General features: G+C 35.5%; 1 protein-coding gene across 1 annotated transcript in view; it reads left to right on the top strand.

Annotated features, from left to right (window-relative positions):
* STXBP3 (syntaxin binding protein 3) overlaps positions 1-16,155 on the top strand; it is a 54,810-nt gene that overhangs the window by 5,470 nt on the left and 33,185 nt on the right. The window contains exons 2-6 of the mRNA XM_007449336.1: positions 5,256-5,305; positions 5,923-6,004; positions 9,507-9,583; positions 12,196-12,274; positions 13,512-13,612. Of these exons, the coding sequence (XP_007449398.1) occupies positions 5,256-5,305; positions 5,923-6,004; positions 9,507-9,583; positions 12,196-12,274; positions 13,512-13,612 (389 nt within the window). The remainder of the gene's footprint in view (positions 1-5,255; positions 5,306-5,922; positions 6,005-9,506; positions 9,584-12,195; positions 12,275-13,511; positions 13,613-16,155) is intronic.

Here is a 16,155-nt window from a genome sequence, read left to right as displayed (position 1 = left end):
GTATGCAGGCCTCTCACTGTTGTGGCCTTTCCCGTTGCGAAGCACAGGCTCCGGACGCGCAGGCCCAGCGGCCATGGCTCACGGGCCCAGCCGCTCCGCGGCACGTGGGATCCTCCCAGACCAGGGCACGAACCCGCCTCCCCTGCATCGGCAGGCGGACTCTCAACCACTGCGCCACCAGGAAGCCCGGGAGCATGGATTCTTAACCACTGGTCCACAAGGGAAGTCCCCCTTCAGACTTTTAATTGTAAAGTATTTGCTTGAAGAATAAATATAGAATTTACTAAATTTCTACCTAGAAATAATTGCTTTAATATTTGCCTTTGTATATATTTAGGTGGTCTTATACTAGTCCTCAGTTTTCATATTGTTCATATTTCATAAATTTTTTTAAAGATTTTTTTGATGTGGACCATTTTTTTAAAGTCTTTATTGAATTTGTTACAATATTGCTTCTGTTTTATGCTTTTTGGTTTTTTGGCACGAGGCATGTGGGATCTTAGCTCCCCATCCAGGGATCGAACCCACACCCCCTGCATTGGAAGGCAAAGTTTTAACCACTGGACCACCACGGAAGTCCCGTTTCATAACATTTTTAAACAATAAACCTTGAAAGCTCTAAGTGGTCTTTCCCATGACCAGGTCAATCTGTTTTTTGTTTTAAATTTATTTATTTTATTTATTTTTATTTTTGGCTGAGTTGGGTGTTCATTGCTGTGCGCAGGCTTTCTCTAGTTGTGGCGAGCGGAGGCTACTCTTTGTTGCGGTGCTCAGGCTTATTGTGGTGTCTTCTCTTGTTGCGGAGCATGGGCTCTAGGCGTGTGGGCTTCAGTAGTTGTGGCTCACGTGGGGTCTAGAGTGCAGGCTCAGTAGTTGTGGCGCACGGGCTTAGTTGCTCCATGGCATGTGGGATCTTCCGACCAGGGCTGCTCTAGGCGTGTGGGCTTCAGTAGTTGTGGCTCACGTGGGGTCTAGAGTGCAGGCTCAGTAGTTGTGGCGCACGGGCTTAGTTGCTCCATGGCATGTGGGATCTTCCCGGACCAGGGCTCAAACATGTGTCCCCTGCATTGGCAAGTGGATTCTTAACCACTGTGCTACCAGGGAAGCACAGGTCAATCTGTTTTTATTCAGCTAGTAATGAGTATTACTTTTACCTCTGCCCCAGGCCCCTGGGATTACTTTTATAAAGATTCTTACCTGTTCATTTCCTGTTTTCCAGACAAATCAGTTTTTCTTGCATATTTATCAGGCTTATTAGTTTCTCTGTGATTAAAGATAGTTGTACAAGTATACCTTGGCATTGCTGATGCTATACACTACTTTGTTAGTTCTCCTTTTATTTTTCCTTTCAGTGTTTTCACATCCTCTTTGGTGTTACAGTTTTAAATACATTTCCTTTTATATATAGGAGAAACAGAAGGAGCAAAGATAGAGTAATTGGTATTAATAGGTCATTAATTGGGGACCATCTGGACTGGTGGAAGATTAATTTAGAGATTAGGTGGAGGCCAGTTGATGGAGGATGTTGAATAGTAAGACTCTAGATTTTATCCTGTAGGTAACAGTGAGCATTTGAGAGAATTTTGAGGTGGGTATTGATATAACAGGGCTGTGTTTCAGGAAGATGACTCTGTCAACAGTGTGAAAAATGGATTGGAAAAGGTAAAGGGGTTGGAGGTAGAGAGCAGGAAATCCAAACAGGAGATTATTGCAGTAGTTCAGTGAGAGATGATGAGAATCAAGCCAATGCTGGTGACAGCGGCAGTCACCAGAAAGAACAGTCAGTACAGCCTAATGATTAGAAAATGGAGGAAAGAGGAAATAGCTGATGACTATGACTAAGTAAATGACAATAGGGCTTCCCTGGTGGCGCAGTGGTTGAGAGTCTGCCTGCCGATGCAGGGGCCAGGAAGATCCCACGTGCCGCGGAGTGGCTGGGCCCGTGAGCCATGGCTGCCGAGCCTGGGCGTCCGGAGCCTGTGCTCCGCAACGGGAGAGGCCACGACAGTGAGAGGCCCGCGTACCGAAAAAAAAAAAAGAAAGAAAAAGAAAATGACAATAAAACTCATAGAAATGGAGAAGTCTAGAGCAGTTTTTAGGGCATTTAATCTTAATTTGAGGCACATAGGTGCTGAAACCTGTATTGTGTAATGGAAAGAAGTCCAAGGAGAGATGAGGATTTGTGGAAAATTGAAGGATTCCTTGTGGTTGAGGGAAATAGGGAGAAATTGGTCAAAGAGTACAAACATCCAATTAGAAGATGAGTAAGTTCTGGGGATCTAATGTACAGCATTGTGATTATAGATAACAGTACTGTCCTATATAATTGCAAGTTGCTAAGAGAGTAGATCTTAAATGTTCTCACCCCAAAAAAGAATTGGTAATTATGTGAGGTGATGGAGGTGTAAACTAACACTACAGAGGTAATTATATTGCAGTATATATGTATCAGATCAACACACTGTATACCTTAAAGTTACAAAGTGTTATATGTTAATTATATCTCAATAAAGTTGGGGGGAAAATTAAAGCACAGATCTGTTAGAGGATACTTAGATGATGAGTATGGTCTCTGAGGAAGAGTATAGAGCAAGCAGAGCAAAAGTAAGAGAATTGAATCTTGGGATGTATCCATATTTAGGGTGCAAGAGAAATGGATTATAAGGTTAAATAATTCTCATTAATAATTAGGGGAAATACCTTTTTAGTTCTGTCATATTAGTTGATGTGATTTCCTTTGACTCCTCCAAACACATTTTACCTGTAACCACATCACTTTTCATGGATGCCCCTAATCTCTGTCCACAAAACTAGTTATCTCTTTATCATTTTTGAGATGCTAACACTGACTGGCTTGGTATCCTCAGATTCTAAGGTATCCTCAGATTCTAGTTAGAAATAACGGCAAGCCACATATGTTACTTAAAGTTTTCTGATAGCCAAATCAAAAAAAAAGGTAAAAAACATGAAATTAATTTTTAAAATATATTTTGTTTAACTTGATGTATCCAAAATTTATCATTGAAACATGTAAATAACATACAAAATGATATTTTAAATTTCTTTTTGTACCAAGTCTTTGAAATCTGGTGTGTATTTTATACTTGCAGGACATCCCAGTTTGGGCTAACCACATTTCAAGTGCTCAGTAGCCACATGTGACTAGTTTCTGACATATATGACAGTGCAGTTTCTAAGGTGGTAAAGACTGGAACGAGTTGGGCTAGGGAGCTGTTCAGTCTGCTCCATCATAAATTCCCTGAGCATTCATTTCTAAGAGAAAGACATAAATTCAGCAAAAATTAGCAAAATGTCTTTGATTTTCAACTTGTTTTAGGTATACAGGAATAAAGCAAGCTTAGAAAGGGAAGTACCATAATGTGTCAGTGCCTCAGTGCTACTTGAGGAAATCCTTCCTCTTTGCCTGTAGAATACCAGAATCCACTGCTTTAGGCTTAAATTGTGGTTAAATACTTCAGGCTTTTGCCGTAATCTATATAACATCATAATCTTCCCAGAAACATATATAAGCCTCTTAATATCTTAACACTTCCACACCTTCTCAATCACAACAAAACCTTTCAGATCACAATTCTTATGATGAGTGTCAGTAACCCTTATTAAATATACCCTCTGCTTGGACATGTCATTTTTTAACATGGTGCCAAAAACTTGTTGGTAAATTTCCAAAAGCATTAACTTAAATATAAATTAAGAAATAGAGAAGTTTAAATGAATTATATAAGTATCTCATTATCAAGAATTAATGGGGCTTCCCTGGTGGTGCAGTTGTTAAGAATCTGCCCGCCAGTGCAGGGGACACAGATTCGAGCCCTGGTCCGGGAAGATCCCACAGGCCGCAGAGCAACTAAGCCCATGCACCACAACTACTGAGCCCATGCTCCACAACAAGAAGCCAACACAATGAGAAGCCCGCGCACTGCAACGAAGAGTAGCCCCAGCTCGCCTCAACTAGAGAAAGCCCGCGTGCAGCAACAAAGACCCAACATAGCCAAAAATAAAAGTAAACAAAATAAGTAAATTAAAAAAAAAGAATTAATGAAAAATAAGAGTTACTGTAATTTACATTTAATTTTATTTTATGTGTTACATTACTACAGTTTTCAAAATTAACTGAGAATTAGTAAAACATTAAATGTGGGAAATTTTTATCTTACAAAGTAGAATAACAGGTATTTGTGTGAATTGCCTCTGTGTATTTTATTTAGTAATTTAAAATATATGTTTACATTAATTTTGAAAATCATTGCAAGGAACGCATTAATAAATATTTACTGATTATAAATAAATTCTGAATATTTGTATCCTAATGCTGTGACACATTTTTGAAAATTGTAGTAAATCAGGAAGAAACTTACTTATCTAGTTTTGATTGTCAGATGTAATTTAGCAATGGGCCAGTTAGGGCTATTCCTGTGGGTTTTTTGTTTTTGTTTTGTCCAGGCCATGGTGGCATGTGGGATCTTAGTTCTCCAGCCAGGGATCGAACCTTGCCCCATAACAGTGGAAGTGCAGAGTCTTAACCACTGGACCACCAGGGAAGTCCCATTTTCTTGTTTTCATCTTGTTTACTTAGGATTTAAGTAAATAGGAAAAACCAAGTGAGATAATACTTTCAGAAATATTTTCCAGATATGTTTATATAATTAAATATGTTAACCATTTTTAAAAATTAATTAATTTATTTATTTTTGGCTGCGTTGGGTCTTTGCTGCTGTGCGCAGGCTTTTCTCTAGTTGCGTTGAATGGGGGCTACTCTTCATTATGGTGCGCAGGCTTCTCATTGTGGTGGCTGGCTTCTCTTGTTAAGGAGCGCGAGCTTTAGGTGCACTGGCTTCAGTAGTTGTGGCTCATGGGCTCTAGAGCGCAGGCTCAGTAGTTGTGGCTCACGGGCTTTGTTGCTCCACAGCATGTGGGATCTTCCCAGACCAGGGCTCAAACTCGTGTCCCCTGCCATTGGCAGGTGGATTCTTAACCACTGTGCCACCAGGGAAGTCCCTAGCCTTTTTAATAATATTCTTATTCTCAAAGATTAAAAATATATTACAGTTTAAATGTACCATATAGGTTATGTATTAAAGAGAACTGGATTTTTACTTCGAGTTTAACATGTGAATGTGCTTTTTATGTAGCTGAGCAATTCCAGTTGATATTTCCCCAGCCATCTTGGACCTTTTGAGTAGTTATTCTGACTGTTGATTAAAATTCCTAAATAGTTCCCTTTTCCTTTGCAGAGATAAAAGCAACAGTGTTTGATGACTGCAAGAAAGAAGGCGAATGGAAGGTAGAATTTCCATACTCACATAGAATTTGCATGAAGCTAGAAGCCTTTATTGAGGACTTCTATATATTTTACTTATTATACTTCTATAAAAGTATAGGGTCTAGAACTATACTGCTTGTGTTCACATCCTAGCTTTACCTCCTATTAGCTGTGGCTTCTTGAACAAATTACTTGACATCTCTGTGCCTCTGTTTCCTTATCGATAAAATGGGGATGGAAGTACCTCATAGGGTAGTTGTAAATATTAAATGAATTAATCCATGTAAAATGCTTAAAATGGTGCCTAGAAAAATTATAATTCTACAAGTGGCATTTTATAATTTTAAGAAAATTTGATGTTAACATACATTTAAAATGAGCAAGTTCTCTGCTTCAAAATGAAAATATTTCTATTTGCTTACTTCTGTATAATATCATGTGTCCGTATATTGAGGAAATAAATTTCTAGGTCATGCAAGTTAAATGAATTGAGATAATTTTGCCTACTGTCCTAATATTTTAATTTTATGTTATAAAAAGTTTATAAGTTTGAGTAGGTTTAATGCATTAAATTCTGTCTTTTGTGAATTCTTGGCAGTCAAATGCTGATAGTATTCTTAATTTATATTCATTTTAAGATAATGCTTCTAGATGAATTTACCACTAAGCTTTTGGCATCGTGTTGCAAAATGACAGATCTTCTAGCAGAGGGTATAACTGGTAAGTGTTACAAATACTCATCATGAAAAACTTTTCTTATTATGATTGGGAGAGTTTGAAGTATTAATAAATTTTAGTAACTGTGTTTCTCAGGGGGTTATGTTTTATTTTTTTAGTAATTCTAGCCATAATAATTACACTGGACATTCTTTTCTTTGTGAATCTTCAGAATAACCTCTGTAAGTCAGAGTTTTTCCCCTCAGCTGAGACATATAATTAAGCACCCCTAACCAAGACTAAGTTGCCTTATTGAGTTTGTTCTTCAAATTTTTTATTCTTATGTATTTGTTATAGTTTTGTATGCTGATGCACTAGGTTTACTGTAGTATTTTGATGAATGTTTGTGGTTTTCATGTATTGTTTTTAAATGAATAGTAAGATTTATGTCATAAAATCAACTTTTGTACATATTTACAAGTGTATAAGTTTCTCTTTATTACCTAGAAATGAGACTATTAATTGTAAATTTAAATCAGCTTTAGTGTGGGATTATGGAAAAAAAATCACACTACCACAGTTGCTGTCTTCCACTGGGCAGGATTGTGTTAATGAGATTTTAATTTCTCTTACATTTTGGAGAGAATACCAATATCTTATAACATTCATAATCATATCATCATCTATATAACTCATCATCCTTTAACTCATCTATTTAAATTTGCCTTCATAACAGCCCTTTAAAGACAGATATTAATACCCTGATTTGTAAAGTGAAAACTGGGTCTCAAAGTCAAATACAATTCTTTTATATTTTGGATTCTAGTATAATATCTGTATCCTCTGTCACTCCTAACTTGTGAGATTCAAAAGTACACCCAGTATTCAAGAAAGTGTGAGCATTGTGTAGAATGAGAGGATTACCTAAAAAATTTAGCAATGTTTACTTTTTGATATTTATTAATAAAATAATCTTTTATTGTTGATTACATATTCAGTTTGTGGTCTTTATGACCTTCAGTAGAAAATTAAGCTCTGAACTAGAAATTAGAAGATTAAAGCCTTGATTTTTCTACTAACTAGATAAGTGTAATATTGATTAAGCCACTTAAGTTTTGTTACATTCCCAGAGGTTTCTCTGATGTGCAGTTAGAGAACCATTTGATAATATGTGTACAGCACTGTGAAGCTACAGAACCGTTTTGCACTGTAAGGAGGTTTTATTGAATTTTTATAGACCATTGTTTCTTACTGTGTGTTCAGTGTTGATTGGTATTGTGCAAGGAAAGAACTCTGTGGCCACGTTAGTTTGGGAAACAGCATTAACAAAGCTAACCAGTTTTCTTTAGGACTTTTTTGGAGTTTTTTATATGATAGCAGATAATGTGGATCCCCTGTGAATAGGTATAGTATTCAGTTTTCTAAACTTATTTGACCACAGAAGCCTTTTTTGGGAAGTATTATATAGGACTGTATATCATGGAGTGTATTGCTGTGGATTGTTCTCAATATCCTCCAGTCACCTAGGTTTACTCTGATTTAATCATAATCATATCTACTAACTTGAACATGGCACATTTCTTTTGAGTTCCACATCAGCTCATCTGCATTGGCCCTTCAGTGATCAGACTTTCTGTCTGCGTTCAGGTCATTTGTGAAAATATTCAGTGTGTCTTGGAACTTTTAAAAAACATGAGAAAAAAATACACGTGTGATGCTACCTCAGTGTCTCCACTAAAGTCAAGTAAAAACCTTTAAAAAAAATAGACTTGGAATTAGATTATTCCTTTGTCACTATTATAGGAATAATCATAAAAACCTTTCCTTTTTTATCATTTAATAGATATCCACTTTTCAGTGAATTGAAGAAGTGGCACTTTCTGCTATTGATAACCAGACATTTCAGAATCTTTTCAAAGTCTGTGTTCCAAATCATATTACAACATTTTAACTTCCACGTTACTCACCAAACATAATACATAGTATGTACAGCATAAGATGATTGTAAGACACTTTATTTTGGGCACTAAGCAATAAAAGTAAATTAACACAGATTTAACCATAATCTTTTTTTTTTTTTTTTTTTTTTTTTTTTTTGTGGTACGCGGGCCTCTCACTGTTGTGGCCTCTCCCATTGCGGAGCACAGGCTCCGGATGCGCAGACTCCGGATGCGCAGGCCCAGCGGCCATGGCTCACGGGCCCAGCCGCTCCGTGGCATGTGGGATCTTCCTGGACCGGGACACGAACCCATGTCCCCTGCATCGGCAGGTGGACTCCCAACCACTGTGCCACCAGGGAAGCCCTAACCATAATCTTTTAAAGGTGAAATTACAATCGTTGGGAGTGGAGATAAAAATAAAATTAACTATTTCCTCGGAAATCTTATTTGATATCCTCTCTAACAGAAGCTATGATAAACCTGTACTATACTAGTATAAATTTAGGGATGAGAAAATGAATCATCGTATTTAAAAGAGAAGTCCAACAGTAGCCTTCCTTGCATGTCAGATTAATGTTTTAAATTCTTTCTAGGCCCTTTGCCAGCATGAATCTTGAAAGATGGTTCTCTTGATTTGTAGAATGATACTTTAAGTTAGTATTGTTTTAATATAGCCTTCATAGTTAATTTGACAATTTAGGGCTTACTCGTTTTAAATTCACTTTGTTTTATATTATTTTTAAAGTTCTTAATTTCAATAATAAAAATATAATTGATTAAACTATGGTGATACTTCATTGTTGAAAAACTGATTTATATTAATGTGTGGTTTTAAAAGAAAAAGAGTTAATTGGCAATTTATTTAAAGAATGTTATAGCAGTTAAAAACTTAGACTCTAGAGTTGGACAGATGTGGGTTGGAATCCTGTCTCTTCTTTCTTACTGTGTAACTTGGATAAGTTTCTTAACTTTTTTAAGCCTCAGTTACCTCATTTGTAAAATACATAAAGGGTTATTATGAGGTTTAACAGATAATTCATGCTTAGCCTGATTTCTGATATTATATTTTCTATTATTATAGTAGAATATTTTTTTAAAGAAATACATTTTTTTTTTTTGGTACACGGGCCTCTCACTGTTGTGGCCTCTCCTGTTGCGGAGCACAGGCTCTGGACACGCAGGCCCAGCGGCCATGGCTCATGGGCCCAGCCGCACCGCGGCATGTAGGATCTTCCCAGACCAGGGCACGAACCCGTGTCCCCTGCATCGGCAGGCAGACTCTCAACCACTGCGCCACCAGGGAAGCCCAAAGAAATACATATTTTAATTTTAAATGCATTTTCTTGGTTTCTTCATGGCATGTTGATTGCTTTTGCTGGTAGACCTAACTGTCAAATAGCTGCTTTATCTTTTTTTCTCATGATGAGCACTTAGCCCAGAGTTTAGGGAAGACACACTTTCAGGACTTTTTAATTTTTCAAGTGAAGACAAAGAAAATGTTAAGCCCAGGATATACAATTGTGTTTCTATATTATTATAAATGAAGTACAGTGAATTTCATTTAACAATTGTTTCAAGTTTATAAATATTTGGTTATATATAAAATGACTTTTTTTTTTGGTTAGTTGTGGAGAATATTTATAAGAATCGAGAACCTGTCAGACAAATGAAAGCTCTTTATTTTATCTCTCCAACATCAAAGGTGAGTGTTTTGAATCTTTAAAAAGTATGTTCTTCAAAATTTTCACCATTGACATGATTTTCTCTTAGAAAATTCAAAGTAATAAAATGTCCTTTATTAGATGCTTAGGAGAGTCTCCCTGTGTTAGAAGATTGTTTCATTTGCATTCTTCTCAATGAGAATATTTAAGTGAAAGAATTCCTTTCTCCCCATCTATTAAAGCAGAATTTAATTATATAAAATGATAGAGTTTCTTTCAATAATTTGTACCCATGCAGTTTCTATTCAACCATAATTTTTAGGAGGATGGAAATGTATGTAAGAGAAATGGTCTTGGATTAATCTTTCATTTATCTTAGTGACTTCCCTATAGTATACATATATGTATGGGTGTACACACATATATGTATGTATATCTGCATATATGTATGTATATATATATTTTTTATGGGAAAGGAATTTCTTTATAATCTAACCATGATTTAATTCATACTTAAAGCCAAAACTTTAGAGCCATTTAAAGTATCAAATTCCTTTATTCTGTATAATATCTGAGAATGCGTTTTCCAACACATCCTTTGGCTTATTCTTAGAATAAGAATGTTAATTTGACAATTCCAATTTCATTTCTTCTAACTCTAGCAGAGCAGACAGTAGGGAAAAACCCAGACATTTACTGTATGGTCTCTACATATTGGCTGCTGGTGGATTTTAATGACGTTTTATATCTTATCCATAATATAATTTTATAAGATAAAATTCATGATCGGAAAAAATGAAAGAAGCACCATTTTCACCTACTAAATAGGCAGAGGGATTTTAAAAAGTGTGTATATGTAGACATTTATTTATTTATCTATGTATCCTATTCTAGCTGTCAATACCCATTATCAATGGTTAATGGAGTAGAAACTACTATATACTGCTAGTGGGAGTATAGATTAATACAGCCTTTTTGGAAAATAATTTGCCGTATCAAGAACCTTGAAACGTTCTGAATCTTGGAGTTTATTGTAAAAAAAAAAATCAAGGAAATTGTCAAACTAAATTTCAAAAGCAATAAAGATACCCAGATAAATTCTTAGCATTAACGAATACTGGTATGAAATACCATGTGGCCATTGAAAATGAGGTTTCTAGAAATTTTTAATGATCTATATAAATGTTCATTTTTAATGTTAGTGACAAAAGCAGGATACAAAATTATGTATTCAATAAAGAATCAAAGGATGTAAAGAAAATGATACCTGAATGTGACTCCTTTATCTACTACAACCAACTCCAGTTTCTCTTCCTGTCCTGAATCAATTACCTCTTGGGTTCTATAGGCTTCTGGGTGTATGTGAGGCCTTGGGCTCCTTGGGTACTTGTAGAGAAACTTGGTGTGAGATTTCCTTCCTCAGGGGCTGGGTGAGCACGTGGAGACCAGCATCAGCGAGTTCCCAAGCAAGGGTCATAAAATGACAGATTTCAGGAAGAGTTTGTGTATAAGAGATCTGTGAACCCTAGGGGAAAGGTCAGTTGGGTGGATTTTTGCTTTTATACCTATAGCCCTCAGGAGGAGAAACTTCTTTGCCTTCCTCTTCGCCTTCCTCTTCTCATGGAACTGCCTCTATTTAGGATACTCCAACAACTAAACCTAAGCTTCAAGTGAGCTGACAAAGAGAAGCAACCACACATCTAAGTAGGTCAGGTGGCCAGAGAGAGACGGTTTAGTAAGAATGAAAAAAAGGGCACATCTAGCAACATATAGGGGCTTGGAGGGAAGAATGATAACCAGAACAGAAAAATAGTACACTTAAGAAGAGTCTGGTATAGCACATAAACTTTCTGAAGCTCAGAAGTGTATTTTCTCAGTTAAATGGTTAATTGAAGAGGATAATCACTATGGAAATTTGAATTAATAGTCTAAAAGATAAAAATGGAGTATCTCAAAGCAAAAAAACAATCATTGAAATCATGAGGGGAAGGATAAGAGACTTGCAGGATAGATTCATGAACTCTAACAGAAATATACTAGTTCTAGGAGTTGCAGGAGGAGAAAAAGAAACAGATGGATGAGAGAGAATTAAATTGTTTGTTCTTCATTTTTGCTTTCAGGCTACTGTATCTTTAAAACTACCAGCATAGAGGCAAATACTATTAGACTATATTACCTGCTCTCGCTCCTCTGCAGTCTGCCAACCTTTGGCTGTTTCATTCTAATCCCCCTTGACAATTTTAGCTCCTAGCTCACTGTCAGTCTGTTCAGCAGTTCTCCAGTCATAGTCTGGATGGTTTCATTTTCCCTGTAGGTAATACTTTCAGTACGTTCATTGACTTCTCAATTCCTTGATCTGCTATCTTCCAGTGGTCTTGTCTTTTATGTTGCTTCAGCTTCTCAGTCACTTGACCATTCCTAGAGCTCCTCGTCACCAAAACAGCACTCTGTTCATACATTTTACCTTACTACTTACTATGCTTCTAGCTATAACTGGCTAGACAACATAGCATCTTAAAAAATCAGTTTATAAATTAATCTTTTGACAGTTAAGGTTTTACTTTATCATCAAAATAATCTTAGTTATTTCAAAAGATAGCATATTTAAATTAGTATTTGATAAAATGTATATTAACATCTAACCTTTTTTAAGTCTGTAGACTGTTTTTTACGTGATTTCGGAAGTAAATCGGAGAACAAATACAAAGCAGCGTATATCTACTTCACTGACTGTAAGTAGCTTTGTAAAAGTTATTGCTTCATTATTTCAAATCCTATTAATTATGAAGTATTTCTTGTAATGCTATTTTAGTACTAGTGACTTTCTATTTATTGTTTGTTCTAATTAGGTTAGAAGGAATCTAAAAATATAAGATTATTTCTTTGCTAATTCATGGTAAGGTGATAGAAAATTAAATCATTCCAAACTAGTTTCAAAAGATAGTCATTTTTGCTGGTATACAGGGGTGAGGGGGTTGATGGAGAGGGCTGTCCCTCAAATTCTGTGCCAATAACGGGAAGAATTCTTTAAATAAAAGTTTCAACTGGGGATTTGATTATATAATAAAAAAATAAGACCCTTTGGGAGATGCACTGAAGAAACTGCCATCTGTTTGCTAATATTAAGGGAGAAAACCTATCACATTTCTTTTTCTATGCTGTACATTCAAATAAAAAGCAGCTTTCTATATTATTTTTCCTGTAAATTTTTATTTATCTCATACCTAGTAGTAGCTTGCAATTTTTAAAAGGCCATATCATAAGTATTTGTCACTTAAGTAACCTTATTATACAGAAATTCATGTTTATGGAATTGATAAAATTTAATGAGTATGAAGCCTCTTTTAATTTAAGGAATTTTGAGGATAAAGAACAACATGTTAAAAGACAGCAGAAGCCAGTGGTTGATACTGCAACCAAGTTTTAGTGAAACTATATAAGCAGATAGGTAAAAGGGGGGAAAAAACAGGTTCTGAGGTCCAGAACTTACTAGTTTATAGGTTTAGAATTTCCTGACACTAGAGGATATCCTGTAATTCAAGGAAAAATTAAAAATTTGTGTGGTTTGGCTGCACTTAGTGGCAGATTTAGAAAAGTAGTATAAATTCCTAAGAAGTTCTGAAAGTTCTGTGAAAGTTTATTAAGTCCTTAGTTTGGACTTGATTTTCCTTCCTAACAATTTTAGTTTGCTGTGTTAGCAGCTCTCTAAGGAAATATATCTTAGGTTACGGTGGATATGAATGGAGAAAGTGGAATTTCTATTACAGCCCTCATTACAAGAATGCATCTGTTCTATAAAGTGAAAAACAGTATTTACATATTATCTCTGTTCTCATAGTAAATTACTTTGTGAAAGTCAGTAATTATATATAAAAAATAAATATTCTTGGATGTTGGAATGATTTACTCAAAAGAAGGAAAATTTAGATGCAGCTATATGCTTTGATTTTGTTTTTTTTTCCCTCTCAGTTTGCCCTGATAGTCTCTTTAACAAAATTAAGGCTTCTTGCTCCAAGACAATAAGAAGATGTAAAGAAATAAATATTTCCTTCATTCCACTTGAATCTCAGGTACTTTCTATTTTTATTTTTTTAATTTATTTTTTATTAAAACAATTTTGTTTTTGAGCAGAGAAAGGTTTGTTACAAGGGTCAAGCAAGGTGAATGGGCAGCTTGTGCTCAGAAGACCCAAATGCCTTTTATTTTTAAGTTTAGTTTATAATGGATTTTAAAATTCAGTTTTATGAACTTACTTGTTAATAAGGTTTATCCTAAAGATGTTTTATATATTATATATTTGGTGAAGTTTGAACAATCCACAAATAAACATTTCCTCTGATGAAGGGAGAAACATGAATACTAAATTGGAATATAGCGTTAGTAATGAAAGTGGACTTAAATTTCATATCTCCTGCTAAGTCCTGTGTGTGTCAAGGTTTACAGCCCTATCAGATTATGAAACCAAAAGATTTTTAGCATAATGTTTGTTAAATGACTCCAAAGAGATAAATACTTTTAGCTTCTGTAACCATCTGTGATATTAAAACAAAGTTCTTTAGTAAACTTTTTACATAATGTTATATAAACTATTATTTTATAAAATGAAGGATTTTTGTAGATTTGTTTTGCCTTTGGAATAGTTAATGAGCCTTCAATTAATAATTGCAAACACATAGTACTTTCTCTGTGTCACTTTCCTAAATGCTTTACATAAATGTATGCATGTAATCTTCACAATAGCCCTATGAACAGATGATAATTCTATCTACATTTTAAAGATGGGGAAATCAAAGAGGTTAAGTAACTTGCCGTAATCACACAGTTAGTGCATTGTTTAGCTCTGTTCTCTGTGTTTGGATTCCAACATTTCATAGAATTGAAATAGTTTACTGTTGTTTGGAGCTCTAAAGTCAATATTTTAAGAAATAGAATGGTCCTGGATAATGAATTTTTCTTTTAAGCTGTTGCTGGGTTTTGCGGGGGGGGTTTCTTGTGTGTGTGTGTTTTTTTAATATTATTTATTTATTTGGCTGCGTCGGGTCTTGGTTGCGGCACATGGAATCTTTGTTGAGGCACACGTGATCTTTCTTTGCAGTGCCCGGGCTTCTCTCTAGTTGTGGCATGTGGGTTTTTCTCTCTCTAGTTGTGGCATGCGGGTTTTCTCTTCTCTAGTTGTGGCGTGTGGGCTAGTTGCCCCGTGGCATGTGGGATCTTAGTTCCCCGACCAGGGATCAAACCTGCATCCCCTGCATCGGAAGGCAGATTCTTTACAACTGGACCACCAGGGAAGTCCCTAAGCTGTTGCTGTTTTTGACAAAGAAAGACCATAATCAAGTTTGTAAAATTTTAAGATATCTGCTTAACATTAAACTGTTTTCCAAAGGTTACCTTTAGATTTATTCTTTTTAATATGATATGTAAGTTCAGTGTAGAGTGAAAATGGGCATCCTAAAATGATGTGGGATTAAATAGTGGTGTGAAAAATATTACACATGTGTCCAGAGCATCTTGCCGCACAGAAGATAAATATGGTTTTAGCCTCAGAATTCAGTAAATTTCAGTAATTGCTGTATTTGGAGTATATATATTTGTGTATATATCTGACTAATTTGATGGCTGATGGAAATAACTTGTCATTGTGTGTATAGACAAATCTCATGAGACTCTTCTACTTACCAGTCTTTGCAAAATGTTGTGATTATTTAAGGTCCTATCTGTTGGCTATGTTTTTCCCCTAAGAAGTTTTTTCTTTCAATTTAGTTCCTTGATAAATATCTTAAGGGAGTTTACTTAATAAATTTAACTGTTATGGGGAAATTACAGTGAAAATTGTAATTTTCTCAGTTTTGTATTGTGACCTTTTGTTTGTTTGCAAGTGAAGATATAAATGAAATACTGCCAACTGCTTTGAGCTGTAAGCAAAGGCCTATGTGAGCGTTTATCAAGAGCATGTGCAGTGGACATTGTCTTCTAGATGCAAAGAGTATGCTATGAAAAGATGATCAAGATGTGTGCCCCACCCTCATCTGAGAGCTGTGAACGCATCTTCAAAACAATATCAGTTAAGATTAGGTTCAACTGCATATAACAGGACAACTTAAACTTTCAGTGTTTAACCAAGTTGGAAATTTATTTCTTGCTAATATACAAAAAGTCAGGAAGTGGGCTATATAAGGCCGGTATGCTGGCTGTACAAAATTGTCAGGGGCCTGGTCTCTTAGGGATGGCCCTCATGATCCAAGATGTCTGTAGAATTATTACATTCTCATTTGAGGAAGGAGGATGAAGGAGAGAAAGAAGAAAGTACATTTTCATTTATATCTTATTAGCTAAAATTTAGTCACATGGCAATACCCAAGTGCATGGAAAATGGAAATGTAGTCTTTTAGCTGAGCATATGGCTGCTTACCCCAAATAATTGGTATGATTACTGAAAAGTAAGGGAACAATGGTTTTTTAGGAGGCAGCTCATAGTCTGCCAAAAGAGGAGATTAATTCTTACTAGGAAAATGAGAAAACACTTGAAAAATAGAATTTCATAAGGTAGTAATGAAGAGGGAAGAAATATTCTAAGAAGTGAGAATAGCATGAGTGCAAAGATACAGAAGCAGGA

The sequence above is a fragment of the Lipotes vexillifer genome, unplaced genomic scaffold (assembly GCF_000442215.2).
Source record: "Lipotes vexillifer unplaced genomic scaffold, Lipotes_vexillifer_v1.1 scaffold393, whole genome shotgun sequence".
Taxonomy (NCBI): domain Eukaryota; kingdom Metazoa; phylum Chordata; class Mammalia; order Artiodactyla; family Lipotidae; genus Lipotes; species Lipotes vexillifer.
This window is presented reverse-complemented; position numbering and strand designations above follow the sequence as displayed.